At 37.0% G+C, this 17379-nt stretch overlaps 1 protein-coding gene across 1 annotated transcript; it reads left to right on the top strand.

Moving 5' to 3' along the window:
* Positions 1 to 9280: 9280 nt before the first annotated feature.
* LOC141608846 (kinetochore protein SPC25 homolog) lies at positions 9281 to 14545 on the top strand. Its single transcript, XM_074428195.1, has 8 exons — positions 9281 to 9531; positions 10137 to 10202; positions 11595 to 11741; positions 12304 to 12417; positions 12526 to 12615; positions 12745 to 12864; positions 13303 to 13514; positions 14235 to 14545. Exons 1-8 carry the CDS (start codon positions 9369 to 9371, stop codon positions 14256 to 14258), a joined length of 936 nt encoding a protein of 311 aa, XP_074284296.1. The 5' UTR covers positions 9281 to 9368; the 3' UTR covers positions 14259 to 14545.
* Positions 14546 to 17379: the final 2834 nt, after the last annotated feature.

Raw genomic sequence — 17379 nt, 5'->3', positions numbered from 1 at the left:
CTACAGCACAGAAGACGCTCGAGCCGACCCCAATCCGCGCGTCTCCCTCCCGTGCTTCTCTTCTATTTTCGACAAATATACCCTTTTCTCAACCACACATTTTAAGACACCTCATCCTTTCCTCATCTATAAAAGAAAGAATTCACCTCCCACATACTCAAAACACCCAATTGCATCTTCAAATAAAAATACCCAAAACCTAGGGTTTTAAAAAGGATCTACAATACAAAGTTTAATCTTCCATCTTAGACAATCAAAATCTCTTGATCTACTTCCAAGATGAGACCAAGGGGATCCTTACCAAGAGAAATAAGAAGAACAAGGGTCATAGGAAGCCCTTAGACCTCTCATCTTAACACATTGAGAAGAGAAAATGAAGAAATCATCAATCTTTCAAGGTTAAATGAGTTCTCAAACATCGAATTTGTTAATGATGCTCAGCGAATCGTCTTTCACCGTCTCCTAGGTAAGAATATTCTTCCAACTAGGGATATACCATCAAACCGAGGCACTCTTCGAAATTTTTGGTCTTTCGACTATGTTCAACATGCATGAGCCTACATATCGACCTTTAGTCCTCGAATTCTTGAGTTTTTTGAAAATATCAACACTAAACAAGACGATTTGTGTTGAATTCCGACTTGAGAACACAACAAGAATGATGACCCTTGTAGAATTTGTGGGTGTATTGGGACTTGATGTATCGCCTACCCGTACATCAAAACCCCAGAACTATAGCATAGCTCCGCTTTGGCAAGCCTTGGCGGGTCGCAATTTCTCAAAAATCAAAGAATTCTCGGCTTCTTATATCCAAAATCTTATCATCCGTCTCACCTACCGGTTTATAGCAAGCACTCTCATAGCTCGCCGCGATCCCGCGGTTGTCAACGACCTTGATCTAATCTTTATGGAGTCCTATTTGAAGATACAAGGGAGGAGTGGCAATCATTTCAACGCCCCCTTAGTACTTCTTGAGAGGTGGGCACAATTATGGAATGGAGATGACGGTGGTATGATTCACATTGTCAATGGAGGATTAGTAACAAGACTTGCCAAGTTCTTTAATCCAACTTTTAACAACAACAGCGCATATGTACCCCTTCCGGGTACTACCAAGATCGATGAAATGCTAATCTTCTGACATCACCATTGGATTACCTTTGAAGGCTATGAACGAAGAATCAAGTGGCTCACCAAGGGAAGCACCCCTCCTTTTCTTCCAATGGAAGGTTTATCAAGAGTTTCACCTAGAAGGGGTCCCCTTTCCCAAGTACCATCCTACCTTGTACCAAATCATTCAAGCCAAGCAAACCGAACCCCACCTCCTACTCAACATCAACAAAGTAAGCCTCAAGCAAACGATCAAGAAAAGATTGCTATCCCACCTTACCCCTTTCCATATCAACCCTACAATCACCCAAATCTCTTCATCCTTCCTAGAGATGACTTTGCAATGGGTCTACTCCAAGATTTACACCGCAAGCAATATGAAGATAGAGTGGACAATTATTATGCTCTTTATCCTCAATTCCATTGGTTGGCTCATCAAGGGCACATTAGCGAAGAGGGAATGCTTCCCTCGTGGGCTCAAATGGAAATTATCTTTCCAAAATCGGAGCATGACAACGGTGGAGCACATGGAAATGGAGAAGGAGAAGGAGCGGGGTCAAGTGGTGGAAACACAGTGGAGGTCAATAGCGATGGTGATGAGTTTATGGATTTCTCTGAGAGCGATGAATCACGAGCACAATGGGATGACAATCTCGGAGGAGAGGATGATGATAACTAGTGAAGATATTCATAGGCTTGGTGGAGCGGGCAAGAGGCACCCACCATGGCTTAGGTGAAGCTCTTCAATTCCCTCTCACTTTTCATGTCAATTATTTCACATGCTTATTTTATCATTAATTGTTTCAAATCTTTCGGTGTCCTTGTAAAAATTAAGGACTATTTTTCCACGTTAGCAACATCAAGGTGATGATAAGTATTTTGTTCCCAATTGAAAAATCCAAAATGACAATTAGAATTCATGCATTGCATACACCCCTTATGCATGAACTCCCCCTCTTTTTACACTAGAAATAGTGTCTTGTTTGGTTTGGGGAAGTTCACTCACAAAGGATGCGAGTAAATTCAAATTAGCTCTCCGACCAATCGAAAGCATGCATCATATAGGATAGACTAGATTGCATTCACTTGTTTTATATGTCATATAGTTTGCATATTAGTTTAGAAATCATGCTTATTCATATAAATTGCATTGTATAATTTCCTATCGTATTAGCCATTGAGGACAATGCCCATACTAGTATGGGGATGGGAAATTCTAACTTAACCTTGCATTCAAAAATGATAAAAATGATAAAATTCTTGAAAAATTCATAAAAATTGGAAAATTTCTCAAAAATACAAAAACATGTTCATTCCTTTACTCGATCGACCCATAATTCCACTCGATCGAGCATTATCTTCAGTAATTCTACTCGATCGACCACCAGAAATCAGTCGATCGAGTATTTTCTTTGGATTAAGCACGTTTTCAGCAATGGACGACTGTTTATCGTCGCCAACGACATCCTCCGGGTATGATATGTCCTCAACAGTTGACAATTTGGGTCCTTCATAAGAAAGACCACTTCGCAAGTTAAACATATTTATCGTCTCATGTGGATTCTTCTCAGATTGAGACGGTAAATGACCCGACTTTCTCGTGGACTGGCTAGCGGCGAGTTGGGCAACTTGGGTCTCGAGTGACTTAATTGATGTTTCTTTCTGTTGGTCACTCATCTGCATCTGCTTAGTCAATGATTGGATCATCGACTTCAACTCAGCTAACTCACTAACTCCACTAGCGGAAGCTCCTTGATGTGGCGGTGGAAAGGATGGAGGCTTTTGAAAGCCTTGTTGAGCCTTATGAGGAGGAACATAGGCTTGTTGCTGCTGCGGAGGAGTAGGATTGAGCACATTCTGACTGGTCCATCTCAAATTGGGATGTACTCCACTTTGATTATTGAAATAGGAACCTCCTTATTGCCTATATTGCTGAAAGGCAAGGACTTGCCCCTTCTCTGTCAGATAGTCAACAGTAGTGTGACTGTGACACCCCGCTATAACACGGAAAATATAACTAATAAATTCAAGCGGAAATTAGGATTTTTTTTAAAAAAAATTTAAAGTTCAAAGCGCGGGTTTATTAAAACCTAAAACATAACTAGAGAATGCGGAAATAAATATTTAAATTATACAAACATGGTAGTCAAGGGGAGGGGAAATATATCCCTCGAATGACAAATGATAAAAGGTGAGTCTAAACAATTCTACTAAACCGACTGCTAGTCCAAGGTGCTCGCTAGCTCACACGTCTAAACCCCACAAATGCAACTTCACAAACCTGTCATTCATGTAAACATGAAATCCACAGTCAGTGGGGAGTAACTCAGGGTTCTCCCAGCCACATTATGTCAAAACGAACATAACAAAGAACATGAACAAATAATCATATTAGATAAGTTATGAGTGAATCGACTTATAACTAAACATGGGATCATACGTGTTTAAACCAACAAGGCTAAAAGAAATGATGGAATAAAAAAGTAAGTCATAAGCAACAATAAAATAAATGGAGAAGAAAGACAAGGAAACAGACACGACCACTTAGCCACGAGCACGTATTTCAAGGAGATATGACCAAAGCAACCATCCAACTAATGCAAGACATTTATAACTCTTAGACTATAATTTTCCCGGGTAGGACTACGATAATAATACGGTCCTAGTCTAAATCTGCAGATTCTCGGGTGTACATCCCAATTCGACGTGCGCCAGCACAGCACGCACCCAAGACTCGACTACTAAGGAGACCGAGTACCCCAATCGCCAGAACAGCACGAAAGTGGCGGAAAGACTAAGATAAGACTCACTTGCCGTATCAAAGACAAGTGGTCAAAGCCGTACTTGCGTAACAAAGACAAGTAGGCCCAAACCGTACTTGCCAGAACAGCACAAGTAGGTCAAACCCGTGCTTGCCAGAACAGCACAAGCAGGGCAAAAAATGTATGTCAAGCATATACGATAGTACTATGACATTTCTACAAGAGTACGGCTCTTACAAGTAATTATTTATAATAATCTTTTCATACTTGTAACACAAAAAATAAATATTTCATTTCATATTTAAACATGCCGGTTAAATAAAATATAACAAGCGATAATGAATAATTTACGTTATGTGAAATCTACAGAATAAATGTGACCAACTCGAGCGACTCATTTATGAGCCCATCAAACAAGTCATAAAAACTCAATACTTGAAGTCATAGGAAATCCATCAAGTTAATCATGCAAAGTCCAACCATGTAATCATGTGAAGTCCAACATTTAAAACATAACAAGCCCAAAAGAAGGAAGTATGTAAATTCTCCATATAAATTATAGTGAACCCAATTTATAAAATATAATGAGCGGTAGGTGAATAAACGTTTCATTTCTCATTCACATGTTACTTGAACAAAGTATAAATAACCGATAACAAATGAATTAACTAATACGGAACACGAGGCAAAACGTAAACAAACCAAAATCCGAACTACCTATAAGCATATACGAGTCAACAAGGGAAAATTTTGGTCATGATACGAATAAAAAGCATAAACAACCATCATACACAAAGGATATATATATTTATAGAACTTGAAACGGTAAAACGGGCACCATTTACTCATACGGACTCCGAATCGAGTGATTCAAGTGGCTAAACCACCTAATTTTTCGACGCCGATCCATCTATCATATTTTCAGTAGCATTGGAAGTTGCACCAGTCAGATACAATGGGTTCCAGGCCAACACGGGTCACCCAAAATAGTCTTAAAAATGCAACTTTAGCAAGCTAAATGGAACCGTCTCAAAACTGAAACTTTAAGCAAGTAATGATACTAGTGACATATAACAACAACCACATCTAATTACCCGTCTCATAAGAAGGCCAAAGATACCATCTTTACTCAATTTAAGCAAGTAAAACCTTGTATAAATCCATCTTAAGCAACTACACATATAATCTCATAAGAATCACAATTATTAGCTTATAACAACAAAACATAACATATAAACATACAAATAACATAATACCGAGTAACCCATCACCGTTACCTCATTATTTCTTCAAAATGCAAGATTCCGACTCAAAACCATGCCGGTTGCCCAAAAGGAAACTCAAGAACCGAGTTCCCAAGTAAGACCTTGAAAATCGTGCCATAAAAGTCACGGCCAGCAGCAAGGGTGAGGAAAATTCAAGATCTTTCTTACCTAGGAAGATGGAGGGCGAGGAGAGGAAGAGATAGGCGCGAAAATCGTTGAAAACCGATAAGAAACGAAGGTTTTATGGCCATTTTAGTGAAGGGGGTGGAAGTTGTGTAACAATGGTGTTTTATGTTTGTTTGTTGAGGAAAGTTGCTGAAATTTTAGAGTAGAAGGAAGAAGATAGGGTTTTGAGTGTAGGATTGGTGGAGGGGAAGAAATAAAAGAAAGGCCCAATTGTCATCCTAAGCCCAAAACCTTCAATTGAGTCGATTTTCCACTAAAATACGTTTTAAACCTACTACAAACTTAAGACGGATATTTTTATTAATATTAACATTATTATACATGTAAAGCTGCATTTTTATAAAAACGGATCTAAAATATAAATAAAATAATAAAATGGCTAATTAAATTATAAATGCCAACACAGAAAATTCGTGGGTGTTACAGTGACCGTCATTACTCCCACATCTCTCACAAATAACGGCTTCTTGTCTAGTCAACAAGTGAACCGTCTATTGATCACCAGCAGCTTGCAATTCTAACTTATCAAAACGGGTATTCATGGCTTCCAGCTGAGCCACAACTGCATTATCAACTGAATGAACTGTCTGAATGCCATCTCTCGGGTTCCCGTACTTAGCACAATGGGTAGCCATCTCCTCAATTATACCCCATCCCTTATCATCGTCATTGTTCTTCTGAAATCACCCATTAGATGAGGCGTCAAGTATAGCACGGTGGTCATCATACAACCCATTGTAGAACTGGTTGCACAAAAACCACTGATCAAAACCATGGTGAGGAAGAGACCGCACCAACTTCTTGAAACGACACCAAGTTTCGTAAAAATTCTCATCAAGTGCATGCTTGAAGCTAGTAATTTTTCCTCTCAACTATTTGGTACGTTATGGAGGAAAATACCTTTTATAAAAGGCAAGGGCAAGAGTCTTCCAGTTGGTGATACCGACTGCAGTGCGATCAAGATCAGTGAGTCACTCACGGGCTCTGTCGGTCAGAGAAAAAGGAAACAGGACTTCCTTTATCTTATCCTGGGTCACTCCCTTAGTGGCGGGAATGGTAGAGCAGTAGTCAGTAAAGACCTCCATATATTTTCGCGGATCTTCACACGCCACACCCCGAAATATATTTCGTTCAACCAGATTAATATAGGACGGTCTAATGTCGAAAGTATTACCATCCTCGGTCGCAAGCTTGAAACCTTTAGGAATCGAGGCAGCTGCTGAGTGACTCGCAATGTTAGGCATCTTTACTGGCTTGATAGCAGAAATAGAGTTGTCTTCTTCACAAGACGGATCTTCTGCAAAACAGGAAATGTTCTAGCTCGGGTTCAAAAGTACTCAAGTCTTCCTTTTGAATCTTCCTTTGCAGTCTCAGTCTATGCCGAAAAGATCTCTCTGGCTCAGGATCAGCAGGAACTAATTCTGACCTGTTAGACCTGGGCATACACAACACTGAAAGAAATAAGTGAGAACTGTCTCAAGGATTAAAAATTTCCTGAGACGAATAGAGATAAACGAAACAAGCAAGACAGACAGGGTTATTGCCTCCCCGGCAACGGCGCCAAAATTTGATACGGTCGTTTCTGTACCAAAAAAAAATACCTAAATATACTAACGGAAGCTAGTGATAAGTAGGGTCGATCTCCACAGGGAGGCAAGGTATCTGTCTGATAGTCCGTCTATCTAGGTCACAAATGGGGGGTTTTAGTTTGGTTTTCTAAACTACTAAAGGTTTAAGGGCAGGAGAAATAAAGTAAGAGCAGTAAAGCGAGAAAATATGATAAAAGTGATCAGATAAAAGACAGTATGTCAGGATTTTGGTTCACCATGGCAGTTTATCGACTCACCTGCAAATAGCCTAGACAATCTACTGTGAGAAGGGCAAGGGAAAGGTCCTTCCGGTCCGCTATCCACCCTAGATTTCCACTAACTTAACTTTCGTCCTCATTAGGGTAGTCTACTGTTCATAGCAGGTCTGTTTATTCCAATCTTCCGATCCAGGAACAAAGTTAACCAAATTAATGTTATTTAGAAGCGTGCATTCAACTAAATAGGTGTTACAGTTATATTGCTATGGTCACAGATTCTCACATGTAAATCGTCTAGTCTATTCACTACATCGTCACAATTCTACCATGGATCCCCTAATCCTAACATAAAGAAAATTAGCTACTCATGTTTTTAATATAATTAACAGTAATAACAAAAAGCATGCTAACAATAGACATAACAAAGAGATGATAAATAAGCATAAACATGAATAAAGGAATAATTAATGAAAGCAAATAAAGTTTAGATTAAAGGAGAAAGAATGATTACAATCCAAATCCGAGAGAAAAGAGGCATAAAAGTTTCAGCAGTCAAAATAGAGTAAGGAACGTAATTAAGCAAAGTTTTAGAAGTGTAGAAGTGTGTTTATTAACCTAATCACGACTCCCTTATATAGGGGAGCGAAAATTAACTAAAATAAACCTATCACGGATTAAGATAACCCGTGTAATCTAACAAACCACTCGATCGAGTACTTTCAGACTACTCGATCGAGGTCTTTCCCAGCAAATATACTCGATCGAACACTTCAGGCTCTCGATCGAGTAACTCCTCAAAAGCACATTTCGATCGAGTAAAAAGAACCACTAGATCGACCTCTAAAGTCTGCCAAACCACTCGATCGACCTCCAGAACATCTCGATCGAGTGGAATTCCAATGCATCAGCCTCAAACTCGTGTTGGCAGCTTCTTTTGACCACCCTTCACGCACTCCGAGGTACGACTCTTGCTCCAAAATTCCCATCTCCTTACAATGCAAGCTAAATGGGACGAATAAGGCGCGGTTTCACTACTTTTAGGTCCATTTCTGCAATTAAGACAAAACAAACTAAAGTAGCCAATTCGGGGCATTTTGCAATACAAAGCGATACAAAAAGTCATAGAAATACGTGCAATAAGAGGCTAAAAAGTCTATATAAATTGCACGTATCAGACAGCAAATCCCAACGAAATTGCATTTCTATAACCACACAGCAGTCGACAACAACTTCTAAGCTTTCATCATTTTTTCCTAAGCCTTCATCAAACACGACTAACCAAGCCCAATCATGATATCACCCTTGGTTGGAGCACCTTGAAAAACTTGGTTTTGGGGTGGTTTCTCCGCGAACAATGCCACCTCGCTTCGTATTTTGGTGCTATTTTGAGTCCACTTAGTCCTTCTCATCTGACCCAGTATCGCGAAATGAGTGCGTTGACGGGAGAGGAAGGCCAATCGCTGCATGCGGCCACAGATCCGACTTGATTATTGATTTTAGAGGCTTGATAAGAGGATAAATTATATGTGTGATGGTTTTTGGATTGAAGGGTAGATGTCACGAGAATTGATGCTGGGAAGAAAGTATTGAATTGAGGAAGATGAAGATGAGGTATAAATCAGGAGAGAGGGGCGGATTCTGGGATAATAATGCATTTGATCGGGTTTAATCGGGTTTTGGGATAGGGATGCTTTTCTGGGTGTGTTCTGGGATAAGGATGTATTTTGGGGATAAAGATGAAGATGAGGTATAGATTTAAGACTGTTTGTCTTAGTGGTTAATCGAGTTTGTCTTAAATCTGGTTTTGTTTGTCTTAGTTTTTTATTTGTATTGGGCTTGGTACTTTGTATTGGGCTTTTTTTCGTTATTTGTTGGACTGTTTCACAAATGTCGTATTTCACTATTTGGCTCGATCCCGTTGTGTATCACCGATTTCTTTTGATATATACTTATATTTCACCAAAAAATATAAAAAATTGAACATGGACAGTACCTTTTAAAATATACTAATATGTAATAATATTACACCTTCCCTTCATAATATTTATCGATATTTAAGACTCACCCGAAATAGCACTTTATGTTACCACCCGTGCACTGTACGGGTTCAAAAACTAGTATAAGCATTAAAAAGCCAGGACAAAACGATGAAAGTAGAGCAGAAATCAAAGCTGTATTTCAAACACACAAATGGCGGGCTGACATACAATATCTCTTTCAAAATTTCATCTCTCTACAATGGCGTCGGTTCATACAGTACAAGCGAATATGGAAAAACTCCGAAAAGTATGCGAGAAAGATATCTCAAATCATCAGCAACAAATCGATTCTTCTTTTTCTTACTTTCACAACTCTCTCCATTCTATCAGATCTAATTTTGATCAAACACCTCTTAATCAAGGTTTAATATTCCTCTTATTTTACTTAATTACTCTATTCATTCTTCTTATTGTTAGGTACGAGTACTTTTCTAGGGTTTAGCAATTTAACATTTGATATTTGTTATTTGTTGGAAGCTAGGGTTTGCGAACTTGAGTTTTTGCTGTTCCTCTTTTGATTAAGTAATCATGGACCTAATTGTATATATAAATATATATATATAATGTGAAATTTTATCGTAAAACTGAGTACTCAATTTGTCTCAATCATTTTTTACGTTCTATATTCTTTGTGAGGCGTATTTTAATTGTAAAGCCTGTGTAGATTGAAATGGTTTCAAAGGGATTTGCATTTTTCGTAGAGAACCTGAAAAACCGTTTGTCTAACCGTTTCCATTTTGTATGAGACGTAGTTATTGTTTAGAGGAAGTTTTTGATTTTTTAAGGAAAGGTCTCAAGTTGTATAACCGGTTGTATAATCTTTGTTCCCTAATAATGAGAATGTTTCTACGATTGGTTGACAAGACCGGACTTCTAATTCTCATGATCAGTGACGATACTAATAGCAGGTTTATTACGCCTTCTCCACACTTCTACTAATTCCTTAATGTGACTATTGAAATGACAGTGAAGTTGGGGAAACTCAAGGCAGAATTGAGAGAGCTAGAGGATGAATTGGTCAGAGCTCTTGCAGGTATTGTGTTTAATCGAGACACTATAATGTATATTGTGAATAATGTTGGTTCATTGTTGATTATTGCTTCATCAAGTAACTCTAGAGTTTATTGTTAGAATGTTCTTGTTGTTTTGTTAACTGTAAATTACTCCCTCCCTCCCGGACAATTGACTGGGACGGAGGGAGTAGTTATGTATTTGCGGATTTGGCGCTGTTTCTTGTCTGACATTGACATTTTTCGTATCCTTAAAACATTTAGCTATTCTATCAGTAGGACACTTTAAGTTGGATACATGGCCTATGAAGCCTTACCTCACTAGTTGACATTCGCCTAGAGAGAGGCTGACTTTTCTAGTTTAGCTTTTGTTATTGGCAGCCTTTGCCCGTTGTGCAACTGACTTTATAATAAGAGTTATGATGGCATGTGTGCTGTTAGTTCTCTTCCTTGGTGATTCATAGCTTATGGTCCCCTATGTTCGTGTAATACCCTCATTTATCCAGGAGATTACAATAAACAAACAAGGGAGTAATTGCGAAGAGTCCCAATAATTAACATCAATTTTATTCCCACTCAAAATCAATCTAAACTACTAATTAGGGCATAACTATTCCTCTTAGATCTCGACTTAAAGATTAGAATTGAATATAGTAGGGAAGGGTTTACTTACTATAAGAGTATAGGCAAAAATCGACGCAAGGCATTCCCAAGATTATTTTCTTCCTTATTTCCTCCGTGATGTTTGAGAGAGCTTTAAGGTTTTGTGAGGAAGAAATTGTAAAGCAGATTAAGGGTTTGATGTTCTCGAAAATATGACTTAGCTTAAATTTATCACGACTTAATAACTTCCAACCCAAGAAGGCGGACACGAGCTTCCAGCTAGGCCTGCTGGCCAGCCAACCGGCCTTGCATAGGCGCCGAGCCCAAATCTTAATTCCTGCTAATTCTTCAAAGCAAACTTTCAAAAACAACTTACATGGCCCATTGGCCGGTCGGCCCCCCTGGCCTTAACACTCCGCGAGCCTAAACGTTGCTACTCCAACTTTATCTTCCTTTATTCGGCCGCTCAAGTGCCAACCTGTCAATTCTCTAACTCGTTTAGCTAATTTTAGACTCATAGACATCAGGAGTATTACAGTTTGAGTGTGATTAACTTCTTTTTATCATTGTAATGTTTTGAAGTTTTGAACTATGCGCTGAGTTTACCAATTTTATATTGTTATTTGTTACACATTAGTACAAGCCTACAAGTTGGAAGACGAGTGAGAAAATTCTGTCATACATCATTATTTTATGACCAATGCATTGAAAATTGAGACATAAGTCATAAATAACCAGTAATTCAGTATACTTGATGAAACTGACAGCACTTTTTCATTTGTTGGCGGTCTTGACCGTGAACATTTTTATAGTGAAGACGAGGAAGGAGGCCAAGCGTATAACGATCGCTGACTCCCTTTCTGATACAAGAATAAAAGTAGATGAACTTCAAAAAATTGTACGAGACCAAGCAGCACGGAAGGATGAATACGCAGCCATCTTGTCTGAACAATCAAAAGGTAGAAATTGTTTTTTGGTCATTTGTAGCTTTTTATATTTCTTATTTACAAAATTCCCTGTACTTGAAACAAACAACTTGGTAAATAAGTATTGTGCTAAATTTATACATCAGCAGGATTGGTTCTGTGAGAAAACTCATGTTAAATGGTTTTTATATAAAGCTGACATGTTAAAGACCCTACCTGTCTTCTTCATGTTTTAGTCGACATCAAGACATAAGGGATTGATCCTTGAAGTTCACTTGGTTTTGCTTCATGTGTGCTTGGCATATTGTAAATATACTATGTCACGCTTGCAATTTACGCTTAAGAGCAAACATGGTGGAGTTTCATGATGTTGTGTCAATCTTAGAAGACCTTGAAACATTGACATATTATAAATACTGTGGCTGGGCAACATTTTAAGTTTCAAGCGCAAACATGCTGGGTGTTCATGATCCTTTGTCAATCTTCGGGGATATTAATGATAAGAATCATTTCTAGGGAACTTCATATTACAAGTTGCTCAAAAGGTAAGAGTTCTCTATATCTTACCCCTTTCTTTTGTTTGCTTATGCGAAAGCTCTTGAGGAATCTGAAGAGAAGAGTAGAGAAGCTGTTATGCATAGAGAAGAGATAAAAGATGCATGTACATGGTACAACCGGGTACTTGGTTTCCACATTGATGGGGGACATGGTAAGTTTAAAGCTTCTATAGTAGTTTCAACTTTCAAGTTGCATGGTAGTTGCAAACTTGCAATGGCTTAACCATCTTTATCTCTTTTTCTTTTTCCCTATGGTGTAGGTGTCAAATTCACTTTTACTTACATCAATAGGAAATTTCTCTCTGAGGAGTATTCTTTCACCATTCGTCATGCAAACAATGTTTATACTTGTAAGTCTTGTATTGAAAGTTTGATACTTCTAAGCAGTTTTTATTTTTCACTTAATATTCATAGATATAAACCGGCAGGCCTTTACTCTTTTAACATATTTATAACCAACTTCAAATACGTTGTTACAGTGATTCAGTGTGATCCCCAATTTAATGACACAGAAGAGTCCGTTAAGGAGTTGAACAAAAGCAATGGCTTATATAAATTTGTCAGAATAATGAGAGACAAGTTTCAAGCTAAGGCATCAGGTACACTTTGGCGAATTTCTTCTTGCACATAGCTTATACAAGACTTAGCAAAACTGCCCTCACGCAAATGAACCGACCCAAGCGCAAAATCGAATAGCACAACCCTGAAGTAGATCTAAATCCGAATGGAACAATTCTAAACAACCTGGCCCAAAAAAATGACTCAAACAGCCTGAAATTATTGCTTTGAACAAAAACCTTCACAAATATAACCTGAATTGATTCATGCCTCTTATGACCAACCCAAACTTGATCTGAATGACCCATTTGCAACTCTAGCTTATACTTGGTCAATATGTGTCCTTGGGTTAAACATTACTTCGGTGCTAAATAAGACAATCTGTCTTCTGGATCTATGGAATTGTTCATGTACTTGGTTCAACATCTAGTCTGCCGCTTGAGTTCTTTCCCTAATATGAGCAGTTTCATTTCTCTCAGGGTCTATGTCACAGATTATATACCAGGATCAAGATTATACCAGTACATCCATATCTGCCCCCTCAGCTTCAATCGATAGTAGAAGTCAATCATCTCCCCCACTCAAGGAAGCAAACGGAGATGTTACACAAGCTGATCATTGCAAAGAGATCAAATCACCTCTTCTTTCTCCTGTATTGGCACCATCTTACCGACGATCTCCTCGCCTTGTGGTAGTTCTTTAATTCTTTAGTGATTAAAATCATTCTCTCTGTCTGTTGTACCTTCTTATATTCTATTTCTTTGTCTGAACCTGGTTTCTTTATTTCCTTCTCTGTTATCTGTGTTCATGTTCAGTTTCACAGTATTTCTTCTCGGCATTTTTCTTTGCTTTCTTGTGTTTGGCACTTTGGCAGTGATCAGTGGTAAGAAAGCACATTCAGTTGACTTTGCAGATTAATAGAACAACCTTTTTTTATGTTTACCAAGGGGTAAGACTGCGTACATCTGATCCCTCTACTCTGTTATTTGTGAACGCCCTTGAAGCACTAATCCCCTAAGGTAATGGTGGTGGTGTAATAAAGTTTCACAGAATGATTTTTAAGGTAGATCAGCCAATTGGGTGGTTACTCTACACAAACAGAAAAGTAAATAGGTTTTGATCTAATGACTGTAGTCACTGTATTGTAATGAGTCTACGATGTACCTTGAGGCATCTTTCCCTTTCACTAACCTGCATTATTAGTCTTTTAGAGTTTGTTTTAATCTAGCTTATTTCTATTTTATCAAATGCAGCCGGATGAAGGTGTTTTCTATTATGTATGTGTCATATAAAAGAATGGAATGTTTCTATGATATAACATTATAGTGGTAATCTGTATATTGTATGAACTATGGTTACTATTTCAGAGTCTGATTCAGTGTTATAATTGTGCATTTGAAACACATTGTAGGCTAAGAAAAAGAGAGAAAGTTGAAGACGTTCCACTGGAGAAATTTCAAGTTACTTCAACTTCTGGTTGTATTTGTGATAGAGGAACAGAAACTCCTGTGTAATATATACGTATTCTTATGTTTCGGGTTATATTTTTGTCCAATCTAGTGTGTAAAGCCAAACCTACGGCAGGCCGGTTGTTGCTAGACTAACCCCTGCCCGCTCGCTTGTTCAGTTGCAAACATATTTAGTGATAGGCTCGTATTTCTACTAGTTATGTAGTGAATTTAATGGAATAAAGTGGGTTTTGGAAGCGCTTTTACGTGGTTATCGTCGCAATTGCCGTTTTCCAAAGGTCGTTTTAATAATCGAGTTTGAGCCATGATTGGAAGCAACGAAATATTTTGAAGTCTACCTTAGTATAAACAAGCTACAAAAGAAGACCAACAAGACATGAAGAAACGAAAGAATGAAGCAAAAAGTGAAGTTTCAAGTCCAAATGTGCACTATGCGCCCCCAGTAAGTGGCTTATACATCTGATGTATTACCACCAATTAATAGTTTTTGAGCATTATAATAATTTTTTTGAGCTTTGTTTTAAAATTTTTGAGTTTTAATATAGATTTTTTGAGTTTATTTACTTAAACATTAAACTTTAAAAAATTGCAATAATACTCAAAAATATTACATATAAGTTTAGTAAAATTTGAGTTTTGACGGAAAAAAATTAAAATCTAACTTATAAATTTTAATAAACTCAAAAAAAACATACATATACTCAAAAACAAATAAAGTTTGTGGAAATAAGCTCAAAAAATATAGATATATGCTCAAAAACAAAAAAGTTGGAGGTAATACCTCCGATGTATGTTCCTTTTTCTCATGCGCCCCATATAGGTGCACGGTGCGCTTTCCTACATTTTTGTTTTTCGTCAAATCGTGTTAGCAACCATATCGAGGCCCATTACTCTTAGGGGCTGTTTGGTTCAAAGTATGGGAATTGAATGGATTGGGATGAGAATCCAGGGTGAAATGGAGTTAGAACCCCATACCTTTTAACACTTGTTTGGTTTGATTTTGCAATGGATTGTATATGCCCCTCACCAAATAAATTGAAAAAATAAAAAGTGTGTTTTCGATTAAATATGTTTGTATACAACAACGAGAACAATGATGATGAATATTACAAGAAGTTACAACAATAACAATCAAGAAAACCAAAAGGCAAGCATGATGAATATTATACTGTCTCTCATACAAAACGAAACATCAATTGAATCACAACGGTAAATTTTTTCAGAAAATGACATAATTCAAACCCTAAAAATCCAATATCCTAAATCATACTTCGATCATCATTAAAAAAAAAAGCATAATGAAATTGTATTGAAAGTAGAAGATGAAGACTTACGTAGAGTAGAACAATAGCAATTTGGGTTTTTTTTCTTCTCTCTTAATATTAGGTTTTGTATCAGGGGGGATTGGATTTAGAAAATTGGGGGAGGAGTAGAGTATGGGATTCCAGGGAGTTGTGGTGGATTGAGAATCCACTGGGTTTCTAAATCCATTCCAAATGTGGCCAACCAAACACTTGAATGAGTGATATCCATTCCATTCCATTCCATACCCCCCAACCAAACACTTCCTTACATTAGGCTTAGACTATAAATAGGTGATTACATTAGGTTTTCATCCATCTCATGTTTTATCGTTAAGTTGTAATTTGGATAATTAATTTCATCTATTTAGGTTTTAGATCTAGAATGAGTAACCGATCTTCCTTTTTAATTCAATCCCAAAAGTTTAATCTTTTATTTGTAAGACACTTTAATCTTTCTCTATTTATCCTTATCCTTAATTCCTTATTAATTCCTTATTATTGTTAATCTCTTTCTATTAATGTTGGATTATGGAATCTATAAAAGAAAAGTCTTTTAGACTTTCCAAATTGGTCCCTTGAATTTAGGGAATGAGATAAAAAATTAGCCCCACCATCATTTTTGCTAATTAATTTCTCTCTCTCCTCTTACCTTCATTTGATTTGCATCTCTTATCACATTCACACCAAACTATACATTATACAACTACAAAATATACATTATACAATATTATAAATTTAAAAATTACAATTATAAAAAATTAATAAAAACTTCAAAAAATCATCCGCTTGACTTCTACCTGGAATAAATAAAGATTTTCTTTTTTTACGGGTAACAACACCAGTTTATTCAAATGATTCTTTTTTCGGATAGAAACACCAATTTATTTAGAAAAAAGATTTATATTTTAGGATAAAAATTTATATCAGATAATTTAAAATCGAAAAACGACAATATTTGGTATTTTTGTAGTATAAAAAAAACAGTTTGATGAGAGTAACATAACAAAAATAATAGATCTGAATATTTTTGATTTTTTTTTTGATATGAGATGATTTAAAATCGAAAAAATATCAAAAAATTGCTATGAGATAATTTAAATTTGGAAAAAAAACAACTTTAAAATAAATCCAAGCAAATATAAAAAGACCCCAAATATAAATTTTGAATTAAACTTAAATGAAATTCTTATAATTATTTATTTTCTTTAAATAACTTCAATATTGAAGTCAATCCATTAAATATGCATGCAGTATGAATTGTAGATGAGGGAGTATAACAACCATTTATAAGATGCCGATTAATCTTTGGATACGAGGAAAAATTTATAGTGAAAATAGGATGAGAGGGTGAGCATAAGAGGCGTAAGAGTGAAAATGAATGAGGTGAGATGAGTTAATTAGGTTTAGTAAGTGTGAGCTGAGAATCAGGATTATATACATAGACATTTTTTTACGTAGAGTGAAAAAGCAAGGGATGTGTAAAGTGTTTTTTTTTTTTTTTTTTTTTTTTTTTTTTTTTTTGGCAACTGGTAAGAAAGGTTCCTAATTTGCACGTAAGGCCCGCTGAGCAAGCCGGTGGGCCTCTCCGTTCAAGTTCCTACATACATAGCTAAAACATAGATAATGGAAATAAGCAGATAAAGAAACAATATCCTCCAGGATTCCTTTAATTTGGTAGTGATGATCCTCTTTCCCAGCCCATTGAAGGATGAGTTGAAGGCAATCAGAAGAGATCTCAAGATGGAAGATACCACGTCCCCTAGCCCATAGGAGGACCTCCTTA

Source organism: Silene latifolia, chromosome 1 (genome assembly GCF_048544455.1).
Source record: "Silene latifolia isolate original U9 population chromosome 1, ASM4854445v1, whole genome shotgun sequence".
Classification (NCBI taxonomy): domain Eukaryota; kingdom Viridiplantae; phylum Streptophyta; class Magnoliopsida; order Caryophyllales; family Caryophyllaceae; genus Silene; species Silene latifolia.
Note: the sequence above shows the minus strand (reverse complement) of the source record. Positions and strands in the feature narration are given on the sequence as shown.